At 40.6% G+C, this 21722-nt stretch overlaps 3 protein-coding genes across 3 annotated transcripts in view; all 3 read right to left on the minus strand.

Annotated features, from left to right (window-relative positions):
- Positions 1 to 257: 257 nt before the first annotated feature.
- LOC143711279 (uncharacterized) overlaps positions 258 to 21722 on the minus strand; it is a 549769-nt gene continuing 528304 nt past the window's right edge. The window contains exons 4-5 of the mRNA XM_077202658.1: positions 685 to 778; positions 258 to 571 (exon numbers count right to left, since the gene is read on the minus strand). Of these exons, the coding sequence (XP_077058773.1) occupies positions 407 to 571; positions 685 to 778 (259 nt within the window). The 3' untranslated portion in view covers positions 258 to 406. The remainder of the gene's footprint in view (positions 572 to 684; positions 779 to 21722) is intronic.
- LOC143712048 (uncharacterized) overlaps positions 904 to 21722 on the minus strand; it is a 383255-nt gene continuing 362436 nt past the window's right edge. Inside the window, exons 6-7 of the mRNA XM_077204266.1 lie at positions 1216 to 1345; positions 904 to 1095 (exon numbers count right to left, since the gene is read on the minus strand). Coding sequence (XP_077060381.1) covers positions 904 to 1095; positions 1216 to 1345 — 322 coding nt within the window. The remainder of the gene's footprint in view (positions 1096 to 1215; positions 1346 to 21722) is intronic.
- Positions 1450 to 2231, minus strand: LOC143712049 (uncharacterized). Its single transcript, XM_077204267.1, has 4 exons — positions 2183 to 2231; positions 1920 to 2086; positions 1752 to 1811; positions 1450 to 1627 (listed from the first exon to the last, which is right to left on the minus strand). Exons 1-4 carry the CDS (start codon positions 2228 to 2230, stop codon positions 1450 to 1452), a joined length of 453 nt encoding a protein of 150 aa, XP_077060382.1. The 5' UTR covers position 2231.

The raw sequence follows: 21722 nt of genomic DNA on the forward strand, positions 1-21722 counted from the left end.
CCCTGTCTAGGCTCTTCCCCGGTACGGGTCGTGTCGAGACATTAAGTCTGGTTGTTTGATGAGAAAAAGACGAACAACTGCAGCAGCGGAGGACTGTTATTCTGCTGAGCGGAACTGAGGAAGAACTGAGGAAGGAACAGTTCGATCTTCGGCTGACAAATCAGTGGAAAGGGGCGTTTCATTACCGCCCAAGTGTAGAAATCGAATATTCAAGCTGTTAATAATTTTTTTTCTATCTGAGAACGAAAAGCGCTCGTCAAGCTGAATACTTGTTTTCCGTTTTTTTTTAAACGAAAGAGGAACTGTTTTCTAATTTTTCTACTTTCAATATTAAATCAAAAAGCGAATGAATGTACACAGACCCCCCTTCATCCTTCCGTCTCCTTTTCTCTCGCCTCGTCTGTCTTCAGCCCCGGGTCCTGTCTTTTCTTCTTGGAGAAGGCAGTGGAGGAGGTTCGAGAACCTCAAAGAGACTGTATATATCGGCATACTCCTGGTTCTTGGTTTCCACTGCCTCTTTCTTTATAACCTTCTTTGGAGGCTGGCTGCGTGGCATCAGCTTTTTTCCGGTCTGCAATAGAGAAGTGATTTTTAAGTCAGCATCACACTATTGATCCATATTCAAATATTTGATGAGTAAGACAAAAGTACAGGGGATGTTGTGCTGATTCTGTGTGCACTTACTATTATCAATGGAGGAGCGAGAGCACTCTCCAATCTTTTCTGCCTCCGTTCCTCTCGCAGTGCTTCCGCCTCAGCTTGTTTCTGTAGCCTTTCACTGTGAAAGAGAGAAAGCAAGAGTGAGATAATCAAGAGGACATTCAAACCATAAAATTATAATAGCCACTGATGATCATCACAGTAGCTTTATCGCTTTGTGTCATGAAGATATGTATTTTTATCTTACCACATAGCAAAGTCTTTCGAAATCTGCATTAGTAGATTGTGGAGTGTTTCAGGTGGCATGTCTTCCGACAAGTCTAAACTCCAGTCCTCAAAGTCTGACAGAATTGCATCTGGAAAATCAGGGCTGCAGTAACGACCAAAGCTCTCCAAGTAAACGTCCGCCATCTTCTTAAAGATCTTCTGTCTGACCTGGTGAGATAAAAGCAAAATTATGATATCTCAAGTGACAGATCAGCTGTACAGTCTTTTATTACATTTGGATGTGTGTGATGCTGTGATGGCTTTAAATGGGACACGTTGTGCACTTACGTTCCTTCTTCTGGAGATGTTTTCCGACTTGCCACTCCTCACTAGGTAGTTTGGTATTTTTAGTTCCTCTTGCTGTTGTTCAATGAGGTTGTTGTTCACCTCCTCTTTACTGCGGTCTGCCTTCTCTTTCCTGCACACAAACACACAAAGCAAAAACAGGGTCAAAACACTGTCGTCAGTTCCCACAGATCAGAAATTATGAAGAAATCAATCCCATCATTGTGCACAAGAAACTTACATCTTTTCCTTTTCAGACCTAACAAACTCGTCATCTTTAGCGCGATCTTCTTTCACTAAATTCACATATTCCCTCATTATAGCTTCTGAAAGTCCCATCATCAGCACACGGTCCATCTCCTGTTCCTCTTCAGGTTCTGTCTCTTCACATTTTATTATTAGTTCACTGACTTTTCTGAAAGAGATTACAGTAACAGAGATGGATATGAATAATGTTATCAGAAGCAGTATCTTCAGTATATGCAAAAATAGAAAAACATCAATTGTGCAGATTGACATGTCAGTACTATTATGCTGACCTTCCAAGAGCTTTAAGTTCTTCTTCTGTTTCTAGCGGTCTCCTGTTCACATCCTGAACCCTGAAACATGTCAAAATGAAAATCAGTGTCTGGCAAACAGAGCTATTTAAAATAAAACAGGATTATTTTTTACAAAACAACTTTCAACAATAATGGAAAAGTAATTACGCTTGTTTGGCCTCTGGTGCATTCAGGACTTTTAACCAGGCTTCAAAATCGGCCCAATCATTTCCTGCCTTCAGCTCTCTTTCAGACATGGCACTTTTCTTCTCAGATATACGTTGGGCCTGAAGAAGGGGTTCTTTTCTTTTCTTTTCTTCACACAAAAGAAAAGCCTAATCCAAACAATTTACAAGCAGTAAATATTTAATATTTCAAAATATCATATTTATTTGAACTGGAACAAACCAGAATATACAAAATTCACTTACTTCATAACACTTTTCTCGTGAAAGCTCAGCCTTGCGTTGATCAGCCATGATCCCGTAGATCGGAGGAAGCTTGACAGACGGTCGGCTGGAGATCGTGGTCTTTTCTCTGACACTAGTTCTGTCCTGGCGAGCGAGCTCCTGTTGATGATAAATAAGAAAAAGAAAACCCCTTAATAGGACTACTAAACCCAATATATGAACGTAAGCAGAGGTGGAAAGAGTACTAAAATATTCTACTCAAGTAAAAGTACTTCAATTAAATTCTACTTAAGTACAAGTCAAATTACAGGTCTAAAAATCTACTCAAGTAAAAGTAAAAAGTAGCTCATTTAAAATTTACTCAGAGTAAAATTTATTGAGTTTCTTTTTTAACTGCGGAGGAGTGGGGGACGGTTGTAGATTTTCAGTATGATAACCATCTCAGAAAATATCACGGTTTACAGTATTAATCAATTATTACATAAATAAATAAATAAAATTATAGTTGTTATTATGAATTAGATTAACAACTTATTTTTAACATTAATAATATATTAAAATGTTTAAGAATAATAAATAGAGTCCTATGAAATGTATTTTATTCAAAATTTCTTTTTCTTTTTATGATTAAAAAAAAGCCATTTTTATGATTTTGAGTATGTACTAAGTTAGACGAAGAGGCACAGCTCATTCCCACAGAGACACGCAGATCAAACAGATTATATATTTATATAGCAGTATTTTTGCGCTTGAATATTCACAGAACATGTCGCGATTTGATTTATTGCACAGCTCTACTTTCGATTTACTTATCCATCCCTCAGTTTGCGTCTTTTACGTGACATCTGCGTTATAAAGTTACTGTAAATTCAATTAGCAGGACTGGATTCCGGGATTCCCTCAGCATCTAAATATAAACGGGACATACCTTTATCCGCACAGAGGTGTGTTTCCTCGTTTTGCAGCCACTTTGCGTCTACATTTTTGCAAATTGTAAATCTATACTCGAGGATAACCACGCGTTTTTTCTACATCCAAATATTTCCCATACTGGCAATAGTTCGCTTCGCTTTCGACGGCGTTGCATCACTTTCTTTCTTTTGCACATTTGTTCTCCCGCACTTGCAGTAGTTTCCGGAGCGCGATTCCCCCCTGTATTATTATTATTATTTTTTTTTTTACTCAGTATCGGATATGATTTAAAATGCAGCGAAGTACATACTTCAATCAAAACGTACTAAAGTAAAATTTAAATTACAGATTTTAAAAACTACATAAAAAAAGTTGAAGTACACAAAAAACATTCTCAATTAACGTTACGTAACGCGAGTAAATGAAATTCATTACTTTCCACCTCTGAACGTAGGTCAATATTAAAAATGACTGATAATGGTTGAAAAAACACATTCAATAGCCTACTATGATAGCAATTCCTTCTGGGTGTCTTTGAGGCGTTGCTTGTGGACTCACTGGGAGTCTTTGAGGCGGTGGTTGTGGTCTCACTGGGAGTCTTTGAGGCGGTGGTTGTGGTCTTACTGGGAGTCTTTGAGGCGGTGGTTGTGGTCTCAGTGGGAGTCTTTGAGGCGGTGGTTGTGGTCTCACTCGGTGTATTTGAGGCGGTGGTTGTGGTCTCACTCGGTGTATTTGAGGCGGTGGTTGTGGTCTCAGTAGAGGCATGTCTGCAGCACACAATGGTTGTGGAGTCTGAGCAGGACTGACACATGTCAGGGGCCTGAGCTTGCGAAATCTATTGCTATACATTCTCTGATCTCAAATAGTACGCTGACTACAACCAAGTAAAATTGTATGATCTGAAACCGTACACACAGATCACAACGCTGTGATGTGCAATTCAACTGTAGCCTACTGTACACAGATCTGTAAATGAACACAGATCAAAACGGTTATAAAACTGCACACTGAATAAAAATGCAGATTCACAATCAGATGCTGACGGGGAATCGTACGCTTAGCTGATTCAAAATTGCACACAGATCAAAAGCTGTAGACTGGTGCAAAAATCATATACCGACACTAAATCGCATATACTAAGACAACGAGTCAAAAGTGAGTTTTCATTGAGAACAGCCTTGTCTATGACGCCTCCAGTACAGTGACGTGTCGAGTAGAATGCATTCCGATGACGTCACGCAGCAGCGCTTCAGTGCCGCAGAAATGCATAGGATTATTGTTTTGATTTAAAAATGTTAATGATTTGTGTGTTGTGTTTTTATAGTTTCCACAAGAAGTCCATGAGAGGAATAGCCTAAAGATTAGGCTACTTGTAGTAATAATGGCTATTAATATTGTGTGTCTAGGCTACACAGAAATACAATACGCAGGGTTCTTAATTTGTTTGTAAATAATTACCGGTGTCCTGACATTCCATGCTACCCGTCAATTGTCCTAAAGGGCTAACTGCGCATGCGCACATCAATATTTTTGTCTCAATTTGTCACATCAATATCAGCATTTTTGTCACGCTGAACAACACGCCCATAATTTGTTATACCCGCGTAAGGATTCTTTACTTCTTCATGTAAGGTTTTTAAAAGTTTTTTTTACTATTTATGTTAATTTTAGTATACCAATATAGCAGTAATGAGAACTGTTACGGTCACATCAGACAGTTTTTTTGCAATCATGAACAGAGGCGCGCTTGGGAAAACGAGCGCGCCGCGTCACTTCTATTATGAAATAACGAATTTGCACGTGCAAAAATGCACCCTTATGGCAACATGACATTAGTCTAATCGAAAATATTACCATATGTGGCCCTTTCCTCCTTGTTAACAAGTGGATTCAGAGCCACCGCATGCAGCGCCGCCGGTCGCCATGTCTCAGTGCTTTTAGGTGAATGTTGTGAAATTACTGATCATGGAAAGATTTTGCAGCGGTGCTGAAAATCCAGCGGTGGCGCTGTATCGAGCATACGTGGAATCACAGCGAATTCCCTGTTTTAAAACAGTGTCTGTGTCCATGTACCAACCTGAAGTGTTTTAAAACTTTAGATCTGGATGTGTGAGAAGAGCCACAATCTGCACGTCACATGTAGGACTCCAAAATTCTGAGGAAACAAAAAATGAAGATGTGAGTCATCAAGAAATAACAATAATACAAAAAAATTCAAGGTTGCCAACTACAAACTGTTGTCAAATTATTTTGGATTACCAGATGCTGGATGCCATCTTATTCAAGTCAGTGTCAAATGTGCTCATTACCATAGGCCTATGTGTTATTCTGTACTTCAGAAGTTTCAGAGTTATTATTTTACATTAAATAAAAATGCTCAACATTAAGGCAGTTATTAAAATTGATACTAAAAACTTGATAAAATTGCTTTTTTGGGGGCACAACATGGAGAAGCTCTTCTTAACTAGCAATTTATTAAAAATAAGGTCATTTGCCATTTTTTGTATGGGTGAATGTTAAAAGCGGGCATTCCAGGGTTCTCAGGATGCTTAGAACACATCAATGTTATCTGGCAACGAATCCAATCAGCTAAAAAGGAGAGGAAGGAGCTCCATGTGACATTCCTGGATTTGGCTAATGCATATGGTTCAGTGCCACATGAGCTTCTTTGGGCAGCATTTGATTTTTTCAGGGTACCGATGTCGATAACAAATTTAGTGAAAGCCTATTTTGCAGATTTGCAATTTAGTTTCTCAACTCCAGAATTCAGCACTACATGGCAATGCTTAGAGGTTGGAATAATGGCAGGATGCACCATTTCTCCACTGGCTTTTACCATGGTGTAAGGCCGTCTAACTCGATCCAATGGCGGTAATCGAATTAGCGGTGAAGGTCTTTGCGTGTTACTGTCTTTTCTCGTGGCAAAGTATTTTTGGTTAAATGCAATACATTTTATCTTATTTAATAACTCGCTTCATCTGACTCCATAAAATGAAAAGGTTTTTCAATGATATCTGTGAATCATTAAAAGTGAGCGAATGTTTGACTATTCCGTTTAACTCTTCAATGAAAACAATGTCAGAGTCAGTTAAAATAATCAAATGTAACAATTTATTATGTCAGGTAAATGTATCATGCCAATTTCATAATCAATTCAAAGATAATCGATACAAAACATCAAATGCTCTAGAATAGAGAGAAGATGCAAATCGACTTTAAGAAATACATGAGGCTGAGAGGTCTTCCTCTCAGCCTCACGGACCGATCTGCAGTACAGAAAAGGCCCTGAGCTCTCGCTGCGTTTCATTATATACCCAGACCTCATTTCAAATCTAAACATCATTCACAGTGGAAATTTACCTGTAAGTCACCATTTGCTAGCAGTGGAAAATTAGCATTCAGTCAAATGGTCGAAGGTGTTAACTCAAAGACACACCCTCCAGTATTGGAGGGTGTGGAAGATATTTCTTAACTTCCTAAGAACTTTATTACCTTTTGGGTTTACTTCTTTGGGAATGAGACATTTTTACCAGTCGTACCGAGACATTTCAAATAATACCAAATATGTATAAAACTAGATCATAATCATTCACATTAAACCATTTAGATTCTTGTGTGAGTTTGGGAGATCTCTGCCAGGATGAAGAATGGGGGACAGAAATGTAGATTAGGATGAGGGAGGTGAGACCTTCGTCTCAATAGTGCATGAGGGGGAGTTCAAATGTTAATTTCCTTTGTTTTCTCAGAGGGTGGCCCTCTCTTAAAGTCCTTCAAGTTTTTCCAGTCTTACAATGGCAATGGAAGTAATCATTAGGGCATCAAAATGGGTAGTAGGAGGAGAGCGCTTGGCTTCTGGGATGCGACTACCACCAATCAGAGCATACAGGGATGACATGACAACCATGACTAAAACATTCTTCATTAATGGTGAGGCAATACCAACAGTTTCTGAGAAGCCAGTGAAGAGTCTAGGGAGATGGTACGATGGGGATCTAAAGGACACAGTTCGAGTGGGAGAAGTTAGACGACAAGCAGTGGAAGGGTTGAAGAGCATAAACAGCTGTGCTCTACCAGGCAAACTAAAACTCTGGTGCTTTCAGTTTGGTCTACTGCCGAGGTTACTGTGGCCACTGACTGTGTACGAGGTTTCTTTGACAACAGTGGATAAGCTGGAAGCGTTAATAAGTTCATATATCAGGAAATGGTTGGGAGTTCCACGCTTCCTCAGCAGAGTGGGACTTTATAGTAAAGGAGTATTGCAGCTGCCAGTCTCTGCTTTAACCGAGGAGTTTAAGTGTGCCATGGTCAGACTGGAAATTAACTTAGTAGAGTCACGCGACAAATGTTTAAGGGACGCAGGACATGTGTTAATCTCCGGACATCTCCGCCCAGGCTTGCAACCACCAAGAAAATGGGTTAAAACCAATTCTCGCTCAGGACAACTGGAAGCTGCTAGGGACTGGAAGATGCTGGCTGATCTTGATCAACGGCTTATTTTTCCACCTGAGATTGCCACCACTAACCTACGACCAGATATTGTTATGTGGTCTGGATCAGCACACATTGTTCAACTGATAGAATTAACAGTGCCATGGGAGGATGCGGTAGATGAGGCATATGAGAGGAAGAAGCTGCGGTATGCTCATCTGGCCACTGAAGCAGAACAGCGAGGATGGAGAGTCCAGGTTTATCCAGTGGAAGTGGGTTGTCAAGGATTTGTGGCACATTCCACAACCCGGTTCCTCAGAGACGTCGGATTCAGTGGCCAAGAGTTGCGTCGCACAGTAAAGAACTTATCTGAAGCAGCAGAGAGGAGCAGCAACTGGCTGTGTATGAGACGGAAAGAGTCTGGCTGGCTGTGTACAGGCCGCCATGCTACGGTTTCGAAAAATTCCTTTAAATTTTGAAGACTCTGTTGGTTTATTTGTATAGTTTGCATAGTAATTACAGTTATAACGTTCCTGTGTATTTTGCGTGAATGAGGATTGGTGTTTGGACAGATATTGTGTTTTGCGGTAGTATGCCATACGGAACCATTGCCACTGACCGCTTTAATGTCCGCAGTGGGGCTCGACAGCCTTAGTCAAACGGGTTGGCGCGTATGGTCGGGTTGTGGAGAGGTTGTGAGAGATTGTGGTTAGGTCACATGTGAACTATGAGAAAGGGGCAACCTCAGCAGCAGGAGGGATGTAAAGGTCAGTAAGCTGGGCTGAGTTGAGTGGGGGACGGAGGGGGGACACTGTCGAACCCTCTTGAGGTGTCGTGGGCTAGTCGACGAAACACTGAGGACGGAAGGTGCCCACTTGAAGACCCTAGAGATGTCCCCTACTCTGCTCAATCCAGACGGTTGTCATGAGGGGACCGCACTGTGGTTTTGTGTGCAAATACACTGCAGCTATTAACACCAGACAGAAGGAGATTCACATCACCATTTGGAAAGAAGCGTGGTCTTAGTTGGTGCTTATCTTGGCGAAAGCTGAGTACAAATCAGCATGAAGTTTTAACATCTACTCTCGTGTAATAGAAATCAAAGTACAGTGAGTTTAAAAGATCACATAAGAGCTAAAAACACTAACAACAAGGCCAGAACCACTTGAGGAATACACCAACTTCAATAAAAGACCAACAAAAACAGCGATAGACTATTGTAATTTACAGACAGCCTCAATATTAAAGGATATGAAGTAAAATAACTCACCTGTTAGTCCAGATAAATACAAAATGTTGATTGCATCCTCCGATTTGATTCCCACAAAATGAAGAACGAGTGCTAAAAGATAAGCGTTGAAAAAGATGAAAGTTGAACGTGCTTTAAAATATTAGCACATGCGCAAATATAGCTGCACCTGTTGACCACAGTGCTGTACTACAGAAGTAACGCAACTGCATTTCGTTCAACTGAGTTGTGTAAATTTGAGAAATTACTTTTTCTAATTCTGTCATCACTGCTGTTTTAGTTTTAATGCACAAACATAAGAGCATTATTTAATTTGAACATATTTACATTCTTTGAATCAACAATAGCCATATTTAATTTTGAGCTATATAGTTATTTTAGTTTATATATATATATATATACACACACACACACATATATTTTATTTTATATATATATATATATATATATATATATACAACAATTTCTGAAAGGTATTGGAATCTGATCAATGTCAAAAAGTTGGAAAGCCTTTGACTGCTGTGCAGACCTTACAGTGCATCAAGGTAAATAAGTGCAGTAACATACAGCATACATATACTAAACCTACTTTATACACACTAACCAAGCTGGCATTCGACTTACATTAAACATTTAAATGTTGTTGAAATAATGTCAGTTTATGAAAAACCATTAATTCAACGTCAAAACAACGTTGAACACCAAATAGTTGAAGTGGTGTTGTTAACTCACTACGGATTCAACATAGAAATATAATTTTTTTTTGAGTTGTACGTCAAATCAACATTATTTTTACAACCATAACTTTTAAACATTTTGTTTAAATATATCAGTTGAAAAATAACGTTGTTCCAACATCCAAACAATGCTGATCAATTAACTGTTGAAAAAGTGTTGATACATGAATAATGATACAACGTTGAAAGATCAACTCTGAATTAATCGTTTGTTGAGTCGTGACAAAAGCGTACATCTCTCTGCGTACTTTGAGAGCAACTCCAGTCTGATGGACAGGGCTCTCAAGTTTTAAAGACAGGCAAGAATGAATAAATGCCAGGCTCGACCAGGGAGACGCTCTTGATTCCTGCCGGTGAGAGCGGCGCGGCCACAGAAATCTTGGGCGCTGCGTCGTATTAAATATATTATAAATAGTTTTTCAGCGTGAGAAATACAATGTGTGGCGGGAGTGCGTGACAAAAGACCGAAATGAGTGGCTGTCACGCTCAATGCGTGACACTTGAGAGATCATTTTAGAACATCGCTCAATACATGGGCTTGATTGGAGGACGGCGGTTGTCCATCGCACAAAGGCGGTGACTAGAACTGGATTGACTTGTTCAAAAGATATAGGCATTTTGTTGAGGAAGGGCCAGACCAGGCAAATAAAAACAAGATAAATAAGCAAATGAACAAATCATTCGAACAATTCAACTCTTCACAATTTTGGGCAAATTTATTTTTAGCATGAAGGTCTGTGGATTATAGGCCAAACTCTGTGCGAATTTCAGGAACAGGAAGACTTCATAAAGATTTAGCTTTACTGAGAACAATAACTTTACAGACAAACACTAAAACGAATTATAACCTTGTTGACGCTTAGACGGTCCGTGTACTTTTTGATCATTTCATTTCCTGTTTGGAATGGAATAACGAGAAATGAAAACCAGCTCGTTTATTCATTTTTTACTTTAGTTTAAAAAACGACAAATGAGATTTTGGCTCGATTTTTCACTTTTCGTTTGTGGTTTACAAATCGGTTTATGGGTTCGATATTACATTTGGCAGACGTGGGCTATGGAGGACCAAACCTGCAGAAATTAAAAATGAATAAATTAATAAATAAATATGCGAATACATTTAAAAATAAATAAATAAATGACTATTTATACATTTATTTCCCTATTTATGTATAATTATATTTTTTCCACATTTATTTATTTTTTCATTTATTTATTTATGCATTTATTTATTTTAAATTTTTTTTTATTTTCACATTTATTTATTTATATATGTATTTATGTCTACATTTATTTATCTATACATTTATTTATTTATACATTTATTTATTTATGCATTTATTTATTTATACATTAATTGCTCTAGTATGCTAATGAGGGGGGCGTGTTTTACCTAAGGCATAGCAATCGATCTCAGAGTGGCAGTACTGAAGCATTGAGGCCACAGTGACACCTTGTGGTGTGACCAAACAATAAGCAAGAGGTTTGTGGACGTGACTTTACAGGTCACGCAGGAAATAAATGACTTAGAGATGGGCAATATGGCCACAATCTTATAACACGGTTTATGTCCTTTAATATGCCCTAACTGTATATAGCTATATAGGTTTACGATACATAGGCCTACTCTTTATTCAGGACATGGCCGTAAACATCAGCAGGTCGGGATTTCTAAAATGTCTGGGCACACATGAACAGAATCCGTAGATAACAGACACGGAAGCGCATCAAATTATCCACTATTAACCAAATTTTATTACATGCATTGTAGATCCATACACAGAATCTAACTGCATTTTTAATGTAGCCTATCTTCCAAAAACAATGTTTACAGCAACAAACTTTTCCATAAAGAGGTGATATTTCCGCTATAAATTGATTTCCTGGGGCATTTTTTAAAAACCTTATTATAGGCTATATGCATCATCCCAAAAAACACTTATTTACCTGGAAAACATATTGAATAACAAACAAATACCCTGTAAGGTTGCAATCATAACAAATCATTTGTATTACATATAAATAGCTAAATCTATGAGTGTATAAATCCTTAAAAAAACTGTTCCTGGTAAGTGCTGACAGATTGTATATATATAGGCAGTGTTAGGCTGACTTTGACCTATAGTATGTCTACTACATCATCACATAAATTACAATCTTAGAGTATAATATATAAAAAAATTAAATAAGCATTTTCTCATTACCATGGCATTTTAAAGATCATTAGATGTAATTTAGTACTCTAGCAAAAATACATAAATAGAAATTTCTAGAACATGCCTAACTTAGTTAAAATTTAGTGGTAGGCTAATATTAGATAGCAATTATAATATAGGAAGTGCCTTCAATTGCAAGAATATAGCAAAATAACTCATTGAACAAAGTGCAAGATAAATTGTGTGTGTGTGTGTGTGTGTGTGTGTGTGTGTGTGTGTGTGTGTGTGTGTGTGTGTGTGTGTGTATAATACGTAAGTGAGTAGGTGAGTGTTGTAGTGAAAAATCTAAACTATGCACACAAATTAGAAATGTACAGTCAATAAAATAAAATAAAAATAGTACACTATCATATCTTAAGAAAGCATGACATCAAGAACAGTATCCAGAGGCTGATCATTTAAAACAACAACAGGCAAGGTAGAGAAAGAGAGAGATAGGTTATGACTTCATGTATGTCATCTCATTTTAAAGATATTAACATAGTACTCTTTAGAAGTGGCATCTTCTGGATTTCTTTGCAGCAAAGTCTTTGATCAAATCAGTAAAATCCACTTTACGTAGAAGGTCACTCTCTATATCCGTGGTTCTCAACTCCAGTCCTCGCGACCCACTGCTCTGCACATTTTGTATGTCTCTCTTATCTGACACACTCAGTTCAGATCATAGAGTCTCTCCTAACGAGCTGATGATCTGAATCATGTGTGTTAAATAAGGAAACATACAAAATGTGCAGAGCAGTGGGTCCCGAGGACTGGAGTTGAGAACCACTGCTCTATATGACATCAGAGTGAGATGATTTAATTTCTCCTGTACAATTGTGGATCTTAGTCTATTTTTTACTAGTTTCAGTTTGGAGAAACTGCGCTCCCCACTTGCATTTGTGACTGGTAATGTCAGGTAAAGTCTGAGAGTGACATCCACGTTTGGGAAGATGGTCTGTAGTTTTCGTTTTTAATGCACAAAAGAAGTTCCCTAGCAGATGATGGCTCATCACGGCAGATGAATTCTTTGAACTGGATGATTTCTTCACAAAATTCATTTTCCAGGTCAGTGTGGCATCTCTTCTGTAGATCTGCTGCTTTTTTATGAAGATGTTCTGCAGAGAGGGTAGGTATGTTGTTCAAGAAACCAAAAGTGCTGTAGAGGTCACTATAGGACTGAAAACGGCGATCAAGTTCAGCCAGCAGCCTATCCATCACAACTAGAAACACACCAGATGAGAACCGTTCTCTTCCTGATAAGTGAACCTCAGCTGTTGCAGACTCACACACATGAGTCTTGCGTTTTCTTTGTCTTTGTGTGTCTTGTTTGTATGTTGCTGAAACGGTGGGAGACATCGCTTTTGCTTGGTCTTCAAACACATCAAATTCATCTCTCAAACCAACAATATATTCTCGGAGTGACCTCACCAAATCAACAGCATTGCACAGGTCCAGATCCACAGCTTGAAGTGCAACACTTGTCCCATGAAAGCGTTGGATAACATAATTCCACACAGTGCAAAGAAAAGATGTCTCAAGCCTGTTCATTTATTTATGCAGTGACCAAGCATCATTTCGTGTTGTCGGGTTCTGTTTGCTGTCTTCTGCAATGTTCATCAGTGACTCTTGAATATTGGCATAATTTCTGCACAGTGCCTTGGTGGCATGTGCATGTGCAGCCCACCTGTTGTCAGAGAGAATGGAATAGTGTCTCAATGCGGTGGTTTTCATTAGGCTGCAAACCTGCAGTTACCACCTTCCATCTAGCTGTGGATTTCGAGCAGAAGTTGAACAAAGTCTGAATGAAGTTAAAAAAAATCGGCGGTCTCTGTGCAGCAGTTTACAGTGGCGTATCCAGGACATTTTTTGGGGGGTGGCAAAGATGGGACACAAAGCTAGTGTGGGGTGGCCATGGCATAGCAAAGTTAATGCGTATATGTACGCAGCCGACCATGGTTCAAAACCCGGTCCTTTGCTGCATGTCACATCCTCTCTCTCTCCCATGATTTCCTGTCTCATAACTGTCAAATAAAGGTGACTATCCTGTTAAAAACAGTCCTAACCACCTATCACAGTCCCCAAGTATCTCTGGTTATTTTAACATGTCTATTTTTAATCAGTAATTATGGTCAGGATAGGGTAAACATTTTCTAAGAGCTATTTTCTTGTAGTGGATTAACTTGTCTCTTCATAAGTTAGAGTAGCAAAATAAACTGCTCTTAACTCATCCTATATAGAATAACATGCATCAGTCAACAACTCATCATCTGTGTCACCTGTATTGTTACCTGAGTTTGCTTTACTAATTGAGGCACCATCTTGTGGTTACATAAAAACACAGAAATCCAACAGGACAAACCAAAATGCTTAAAGATAGGACCTTACCTGTAAAAGCAAAAGAAAAACTAAGCTTGTAAGAAAAAAAACATAAATATTTGTTGTTCTTTACATGCTTAGTATATGTTATTATTTAGCTTAGATATAATTTGTTAGAGATACTGGAATTTGAATTTCTTAATTTGTTCTTTGCCAGGTGTGTTTTTATTTAACCACAAGAGGGGACTTAAACTAGTAAAGCAAACACGGGTAACAGGTAACACAGAGGATGGCCTGATGACTGAATAATATCATTAGGATGCCTTGTGATGTATGAAAATGTGCAAAAAGTGGTTTTCAACTAAGACAGTATTCATATTCAAGGCCCCGATGAAGGTATAAATTTAAACATTGGCTTTGATTCAGCATACATTAATAAGTTAATTTAAGTGAAGATGAGCTAACTGATTCAAACAAAAACAGCCCTTAAATAACAGAGCAAATAAATAAGTCACATCTTGTTCTTGTGTTATAACTTAAATCTAGACTGTCACACTATATTTCACACACGGGTTGGCCAAAAATATAACATTAGCTCTATTGAACACACACATCTGCAAAAAACACCCTCAAGTCTTCAGTCCAGAAAATAGCATTCCATGGCGGTGTAACGAGTGGAAATAAGGTGTGGCCCCTTTAAGAGCTGCGCGCGCGCCCTCTTCAACTGTCTGCACTCTTAACTTGGTTTGCAGGCTGCTAAGCTAGTTAGTACAGTGTAGTTCGACTTTTTCAGTTTTCCTACACATTCAGAGGGAACTACGATATAACTAAACATTAAATTACCATACCTCTCAATCTACAGATTCCAGCGTTTTTATCATTGTTGCTGTTGTAACTGTGACCGACCGTCTTCCTGTTTCACGGAGCAGCAGCAGCCAGCCTGCTCATCTCATGGATCACCTGACCTGCATGGCCAAACGTCCGCTGAGCAGAAATCAGCTCTAACAGCCTCAGTGCGACCATTACGGTGTTAGTTAAAAATGTAAAACTGGCCCTAAATCAGTTGATCAGCTGTCATCATTGATTGACAGCATTTCTCTTGTTTCTTGTGTTGACGAACTTGACCAACTACCTATCAGATCTGGGGTGGCCACAGGGGTGGCCAATGAGGCCACCCCCTAGAATCGCCACTGGCAGTTTACACTATTAACTCCAGCCAGATTCAGCGTGTGCGCGGCACACGGCACCCACTCTACTCTACTAGTGGATTCATGTCTTTGATGTGAGCTTGCAGGCCGTTGTACACTCCTGACATGTTTGCGGCATTATCATAGCCAGACCCGTCACCAGACCTCAGTCTTAAGGGGGGCATATGAAATGCATGGACGGGCACAATTATTATTAGCCTGCCTACAGTATGTATATTTATTTATAATAGCCTAATTGTATACTCTATTCGTGCAGCTCGTAATCATCACGTTAAACATAACCAACAGCAATATGACCAGCGTATAGCAGCCTACACCACATAGAAGCAATGTTATGAATATCCATAAAACACTTGACTATAATACAACATATTAGATGAACACCAGAAGCATCTATCAAACATTCCATCTTAAAGCAGTCAACAGAGGGATGCATTGCCATTAGACACACACACACGCACGCACATACACGCGCATACACACGCACAGAGAGAGACATTAAACCTACCGGTACTTTGAGCGCTGTCCTCTCTCCCGTCCCTCCTGTCAGTACAGCGGGACTTCCACTCGGTATCCTTCCACTCGGACTTAAACTTGTGAGTGAGGTCCTTTTCAAAAGCAAGCTGAATCAGCTGGGCCTTGCGTCTGTGCAGCATACTGCGCCGATGCTCTGAGAAGACGCTTTTGAGCGTGGAAAATGAGTTTTCACACATTGCTGTGGAAGCTCCTAAAGTTAGGGCAAGGGTGTAGGCTGTGAGAACAGTCGGCATAGCCTGGAGCGCACAGTTGAATGTGCTGAGGATGTTGGCTATTGTCCATTTTCCATCTTCGGGGGGAATCGGGGTGTCAGTCATTTTCTTCACCAGGAACTCACGAGCCACAGTATATTCAGATTCAACCACATCAGTTCCAGCTAATACCAGGAGAGGGGTTACCTTTGATGGGTCCAGGAAATTATCCTCGGCCTCTGGGTTCAAAGCAGCCAGTGAGCCAATGAGCTCACTGCTGCGCTCTCCAAAACGCGCATTCATCTCTCCTTGCACAACGTTGATAACACTGTAAAACAATATCATAAACTCAGTCTTTTCATCTGTGTCACTTTGTGGCTGACCAACTGTTTCTTCAACTACAAATCCGCGGAGGTCCTTGTAGCTGACGCTGAGTTCAGTGTAGACGCGTTTCCATGACTACACCGGAAGTTGTTAATGCGCAACCTTGTAAGACGATAAAGTCATTTTGTAATGCAATTTATAATGTGTCTTGTTTATAGTAATTCTGAGTAATAGTGTGACTTAAAGCTGTTTTTTTACCTTGCTCTTGTTAAATTTATGACCAAGAGAAAAGTTGTTTATTAATAGTCACATGTTTAACCCCGGAAGTATTGAGAGTAGCGCGTGTGAGAAGAGAGTCGCGGGTGAAAACAGCGAACTTTTAAGCTCCCGTCTATTATTCTACAGCTGGTCTACCAGGCGAACACGGTAATAATTACGAGCTATCTTATTAAGCACTGTTAAATTTTGATTACAAGAAAATGTAAGGCGCATTGTATTGGTCTGTATAAGAAATAAGAGTATATGAATGTTGCTTTGGGTGCTTTGTGATTGAAACTGTTTTGTTTATCTTCTAGTTTTCACGGTGTTTCATGATACTTCAGAGAAGAATAAATGTGATTGTGAACATCAGTATGAAGCGTGGACTCATTTATGACCAGTGTAGCTACAGTGAAAACGTGGCCTAACTCCATAATCCAGAGGTCTTCAGTGTGCGGCTCTGCTTCATATCCCGTGGTGAACTTCAGGTCTTCAGTGTGCGGCTCTGCTTCATATCCTGTGGTGAACTTCAGGTCTTCAGTGTGCGGCTCTGCTTCATATCCTGTGGTGAACTTCAGGTCTTCAGTGTGCGGCTCTGCTTCATATCCTGTGGTAAACTTCAGGTCTTCAGTGTGCGGCTCTGCTTCATATCCTGTGGTGAACTTCAGGTCGTCAGTGTGCGGCTCTGCTTCATATCCTGTGGTGAACTTCAGGTCTTCAGTGTGCGGCTCTGCTTCATCTCCTGTAGTCTACTTCAGCCGACAGCATCCATTTCAGGTCAGACTGTACATTACTGAAATTTAAAGTCCTCTGGCAAATGGACAGTTCCACAATGCCATAAAAAGACTGATTTCTACTAAATAAAACCTTACAGTTGCTCAGGACCGTGAGAAAGACATTGAGTAAGGACAAAGGTAACTGATTGGTAACGTCCTGTTCTACACTTAGACCTTACTATAGGGTGAATGACATTTATAAACCACAAGCGCTGGTACAATTTGAGTTTATTTGTCATTCAAGTGTCAAATTCCAAATGAGCAACAGTATTAACCATATGTTAAAGGTGTAACGAATTTAGTCTAAACAAAGTGCTTCATTGTCTATCTCAGTATTTCATGTGCTGGCAATTTACCTTGTCTGCTTCTTCCAGTGGCAGCTAATAATCAAAAAAAAAAAAAAAAAATTGTCAGTTCTCAGTGAATCGTTGGCTCAGGATGGTGAGGTATCTAGGCAGATAGATTTCCCGTCTGAAGTGCAGGGTGTTTTAGACTCTAATTCTATGGCAGCAGAAAAAGAGAAAATAATAGATCAAACTAAAAACAAGAAATCTAAATCGACACTTAAGGAGCCTTCTTCAGCTGCAAGTGCAACACAGTTAGATGATGAACCAAGAAAATCCTCTCGTGACAGACGTCCAACACATAAAATGATAGAGCTGATAGAGCAAGAATCAATCCAAAGAGAAAGGAAATTCAACTCGGTGTATGAGAAATGGAAAACACAAGTCAAGAATGCTCGTACAAGATTGAAGCAGGCATGCTCTGAGAGTGACTTGTATGACATGATGGATGTTGTTGAGAAGCTTGAGTCTGAATGAAAAGAGTTATACGACAACATACGGCTCAAAAGTGCACCAAGCCAAGAAATTCGCCGAAAAATTGATGCAAGTGTAGCGGTGACAGCTGATTTGTTGGGACTAATGAGAGTTCGCCTTATTGAGGGAGAGGAAGAGTTTGATGGTGAGGCAGAAAGAGCAAGGTTACGCATGCTGCTTGATAGTGAATATGCTAAGTCCATATATGGATCCACAGTTTCCAAAGCCACCGCACTCAGCCACCGCTCCAATCATCCTTCAGAGTCACCAAGTATTTCAGTTAAGAGAGCTGAGACAGCAGCACAGCTGGCTGCAAAGAAAGCTGAGGTTGAAAGGGAAGCTGCCATTGAAGCACAACGTCTGCAACTGAAAAAGCTAGAAAATCAAAGAGACATCGAGGTCATTGAAGCAAGGCTCAGAGTATTTACTGAGGAAGAGTCAAAAGTAAAGAGTGAGAAATGCAGTCTTCCATGCAGTGAAGGAAGTGATCCTAGTCAACTCACTCCCTCTGCAGGATGCCTGAAAGAGCAAGTTACACAGAATGAAGCATCTTTAGTCCAGACATTACAGGAGTCAATGGCCCTTACTCGACTTCCATTACCAGAACCTTCCGTATTCTCTGGCGACCCACTGAAGTTCACAGAATGGAGCACAAGCTTCAAAGCCCTTATAGAAAGACGATGTTCAAATCCTGCAGACAGGTTGTTTTACCTACAAAAGTACGTAAGTGGAGAGGCGAGATCTGCTCTAGAAGGCAGCTTCTATAGAAAAGATGAAGAGGCATATCAGCAAGCATGGCAGAAGCTGAATGCAACGTATGGTCACTCCTTTGTGGTGCAGCGTGCTTTCCGTGAGAAGCTTAATAAGTGGCCAAAGATTGGTGCTAAGGAGTATGTTAAGCTAAGAGAGTTTAGTGATTTTCTGCAAACATGTAGTGATGCTATGCCTCACATCAAGGGTCTTCAGGTTCTGAACGACTGCGAAGAGAATCAGAAGATGCTAGCCAAACTCCCTGATTGGATAACGTCCAGGTGGAATCGTATTGTCACAGAGCAGCTGGACCAAGACAAAGACTATCCAAGCTTCAAAGAATTTGCTTCATTCATCTCAAAGGAAGCACGCATAGCATGTCATCCAGTGTCATCATTACATGCACTAAGGCCCGAGGAAAAGTCATTCAGAGAAATAAAACGTCCAAAGGCAAACACCTTCGCCACTAATGTGAAAGCCTCAAACGCATCAAGTACCACAGCCAAATCCTACAATGTTGAGGAGATCAAGTTGAGGGATTCCAATAAATCAAACAAAGGAAGCATGCCAGCTTATAACTCAAACACAGCCAAGTGTATGTGTTGTGGAGAGAACCACTCCATACATAAGTGTAAAAGCTTAACAGAAAGGTCTGTGGAGGATAAGAGAAAGTTCGTCCAGGATAATAAGCTATGTTATGCATGCCTGAGGAAGGGACACAATGCAAAGGACTGTAGGAACAAAGCCATGTGTAGCATATGCAAAAGACACCATCCCACTCCATTGCATGAAGACCGTCCCTCAGCAGACCAGACTTCCTTGCAAGGTGTCCAGCAAGCTGAAGAAAACACATCCTCACTATCTTGTTGTGTGAATGGAGGTGACGGTGGGAGCACATCAATGATTGTTCCAGTATGGATCTCTTCACATGAAAACCCAGATTCTGTAACCCTGGCTTATGCTCTATTGGACACTCAGAGTAGTCACACATTTGTGGACCAGGAACTTTGTGGAAGGTTGCAGGCATCAATGGAACCAGTGAAATTAAAGCTTTCCACTATGATGGGAAGGGATTCCATCGTGAAAAGCCAGAGAGTCAGTGGACTCAGAGTCAGAGGATTCTCTTCAGATTGCCTCATTAACCTGCCTCCCGCCTACGCAAGGGAATTCATTCCACTTGAACGTGCGCACATCCCCACATGTGAGACAGCTAATAAGTGGAAACACCTAGCAGTCATAGCCCCCGAGATGCCCCCGCTAATGGATTGTGGAGTGGGACTTTTGATTGGTTACGACTGCTCCAGAGCCCTGGCACCACGAGAGGTCTTCACTGGAGGTGACTATGAGCCTTACGCTATAAAGACGGACTTAGGGTGGAGCATCGTAGGGAGCTCACCACAGCGCGTGAACTCCAGGGATGTGACTGGGCTGTGCCATCGGATAACTGTCAGGGAGGTTCCACTTGTGACACCAGCTGCTGCTATTAAAGCCCTCGAATCTGATTTTGCAGACACCAGATCAGGAGAGAAAAGCATATCTCAAGAAGATATTCAATTTCTGCAGGTCTTAAAGGAAGGAATCCAGCAGAACGAGTGCGGCCATCTTGAGATGCCCCTTCCATTCAAAGTACGTCCTCACCTTCCTGATAATAAGAAGCTTGCCTTAATCCACCTGAAGCACCTTTAAAAGAAACTGGACAGAGATCCCAAATTTAAGAATGATTATGTGAGATTCATGGAAGGTGTCTTCAAGGATGGGGAAGCAGAGGAAGCGGACAAGCAACCGGAGTCAGGAAGTGTGTGGTACATCCCACACCAAGGCGTCTATCACCCGAGAAAGCCAAATAAGATCAGGGTAGTTTTCGACTGCTCTGCAAAGTATGAAGGCACTGCCTTAAACGACCATCTGCTGACAGGACCTGATCTTACAAATGGGCTGATTGGAGTGCTCTGCCGTTTCCGCAAACATCCCATTGCTGTCATGTGTGATGTGGAAAAAATGTTCCACAGGTTCCACGTCAGCAAAGAAGATAGAGATTATTTACGCTTCCTGTGGTGGGAAAATGGGGATACAGAGTCAGAGCCCAGGGAATAACATATGAAGGTCCATCTTTTCGGAGCATCTTCATCTCCAGGCTGTGCCAATTACGGCATAAAGCATATTGCCAGCCAAAATGAGGAAAGATATCCTGAAGCAGCTAGCTTCATCAGAAAGCACTTTTATGTGGATGACGGGCTCATAAGCCTAGAGTCAGTCGACGGGGCAATCAAGCTGGTGAAAGAAACCCAAGCACTGTGTGCTGAAGGAAAGTTGCACCTTCATAAATTCATCTCCAACAGTCGAGAGGTATTAGAGTCCATTTGTGTTACCGAACGTGCTGCTGAGGTGAAGAATGTGGATCTCAACTGTGATGATCTTCCAGTCCAGAGAGTGCTAGGAGTCAGATGGAATGTGGAAGGTAACGTCTTCTCCTTCAAGGTCTCACTTAATGAGAAACCAGCTACACGACGTGGAGTCCTCTCAGTCGTGGCTTCGGTGTATGATCCATTAGGATTTTTGGCCCCATTCATCCTACCAGGAAAGCGGGTGCTACAGGAGATGTGTCAGAAAGGCATCAGTTGGGATGAGCCACTCCCCAGCGAATTGAAGCCGAAGTGGGAGAGCTGGATCAACGATCTAAGAAATCTTGACAAGATTCAGATCCCAAGATGCTTCACACCAGAGAACTTTGGAAAGGTCCTGAGAGTGGAACTGCATCACTTTTCAGATGCCAGCAGTCAAGGCTATGGTCAGTGCTCATACATCAGATCGGTGGGCGAAGATAAGGTGCATTGCACCTTGGTTATGGGCAAGGCAAGA

This window comes from Siphateles boraxobius, unplaced genomic scaffold (assembly GCF_051911475.1).
Source record: "Siphateles boraxobius isolate OS27281-9 unplaced genomic scaffold, OSU_SipBor_1 5, whole genome shotgun sequence".
In the NCBI taxonomy this organism is placed as follows: domain Eukaryota; kingdom Metazoa; phylum Chordata; class Actinopteri; order Cypriniformes; family Leuciscidae; genus Siphateles; species Siphateles boraxobius.

What these genes read in the sequence shown, in the direction of transcription:
- LOC143712049 (XM_077204267.1), bottom strand. Translation starts at nt 2,230, where the DNA reads ATGGCTGATCAACGCAAGGCTGAGCTTTCACGAGAAAAGTGTTATGAA. An exon ending in GCACCAGAGGCCAAACAAGC is followed by an intron (nt 1,812 to 1,919) that starts GTAATTACTTTT and finishes GACATGTTTCAG; the next exon opens with GGTTCAGGATGTGAACAGGA. An exon ending in GAACTTAAAGCTCTTGGAAG is followed by an intron (nt 1,628 to 1,751) that starts GTCAGCATAATA and finishes AATCTCTTTCAG; the next exon opens with AAAAGTCAGTGAACTAATAA.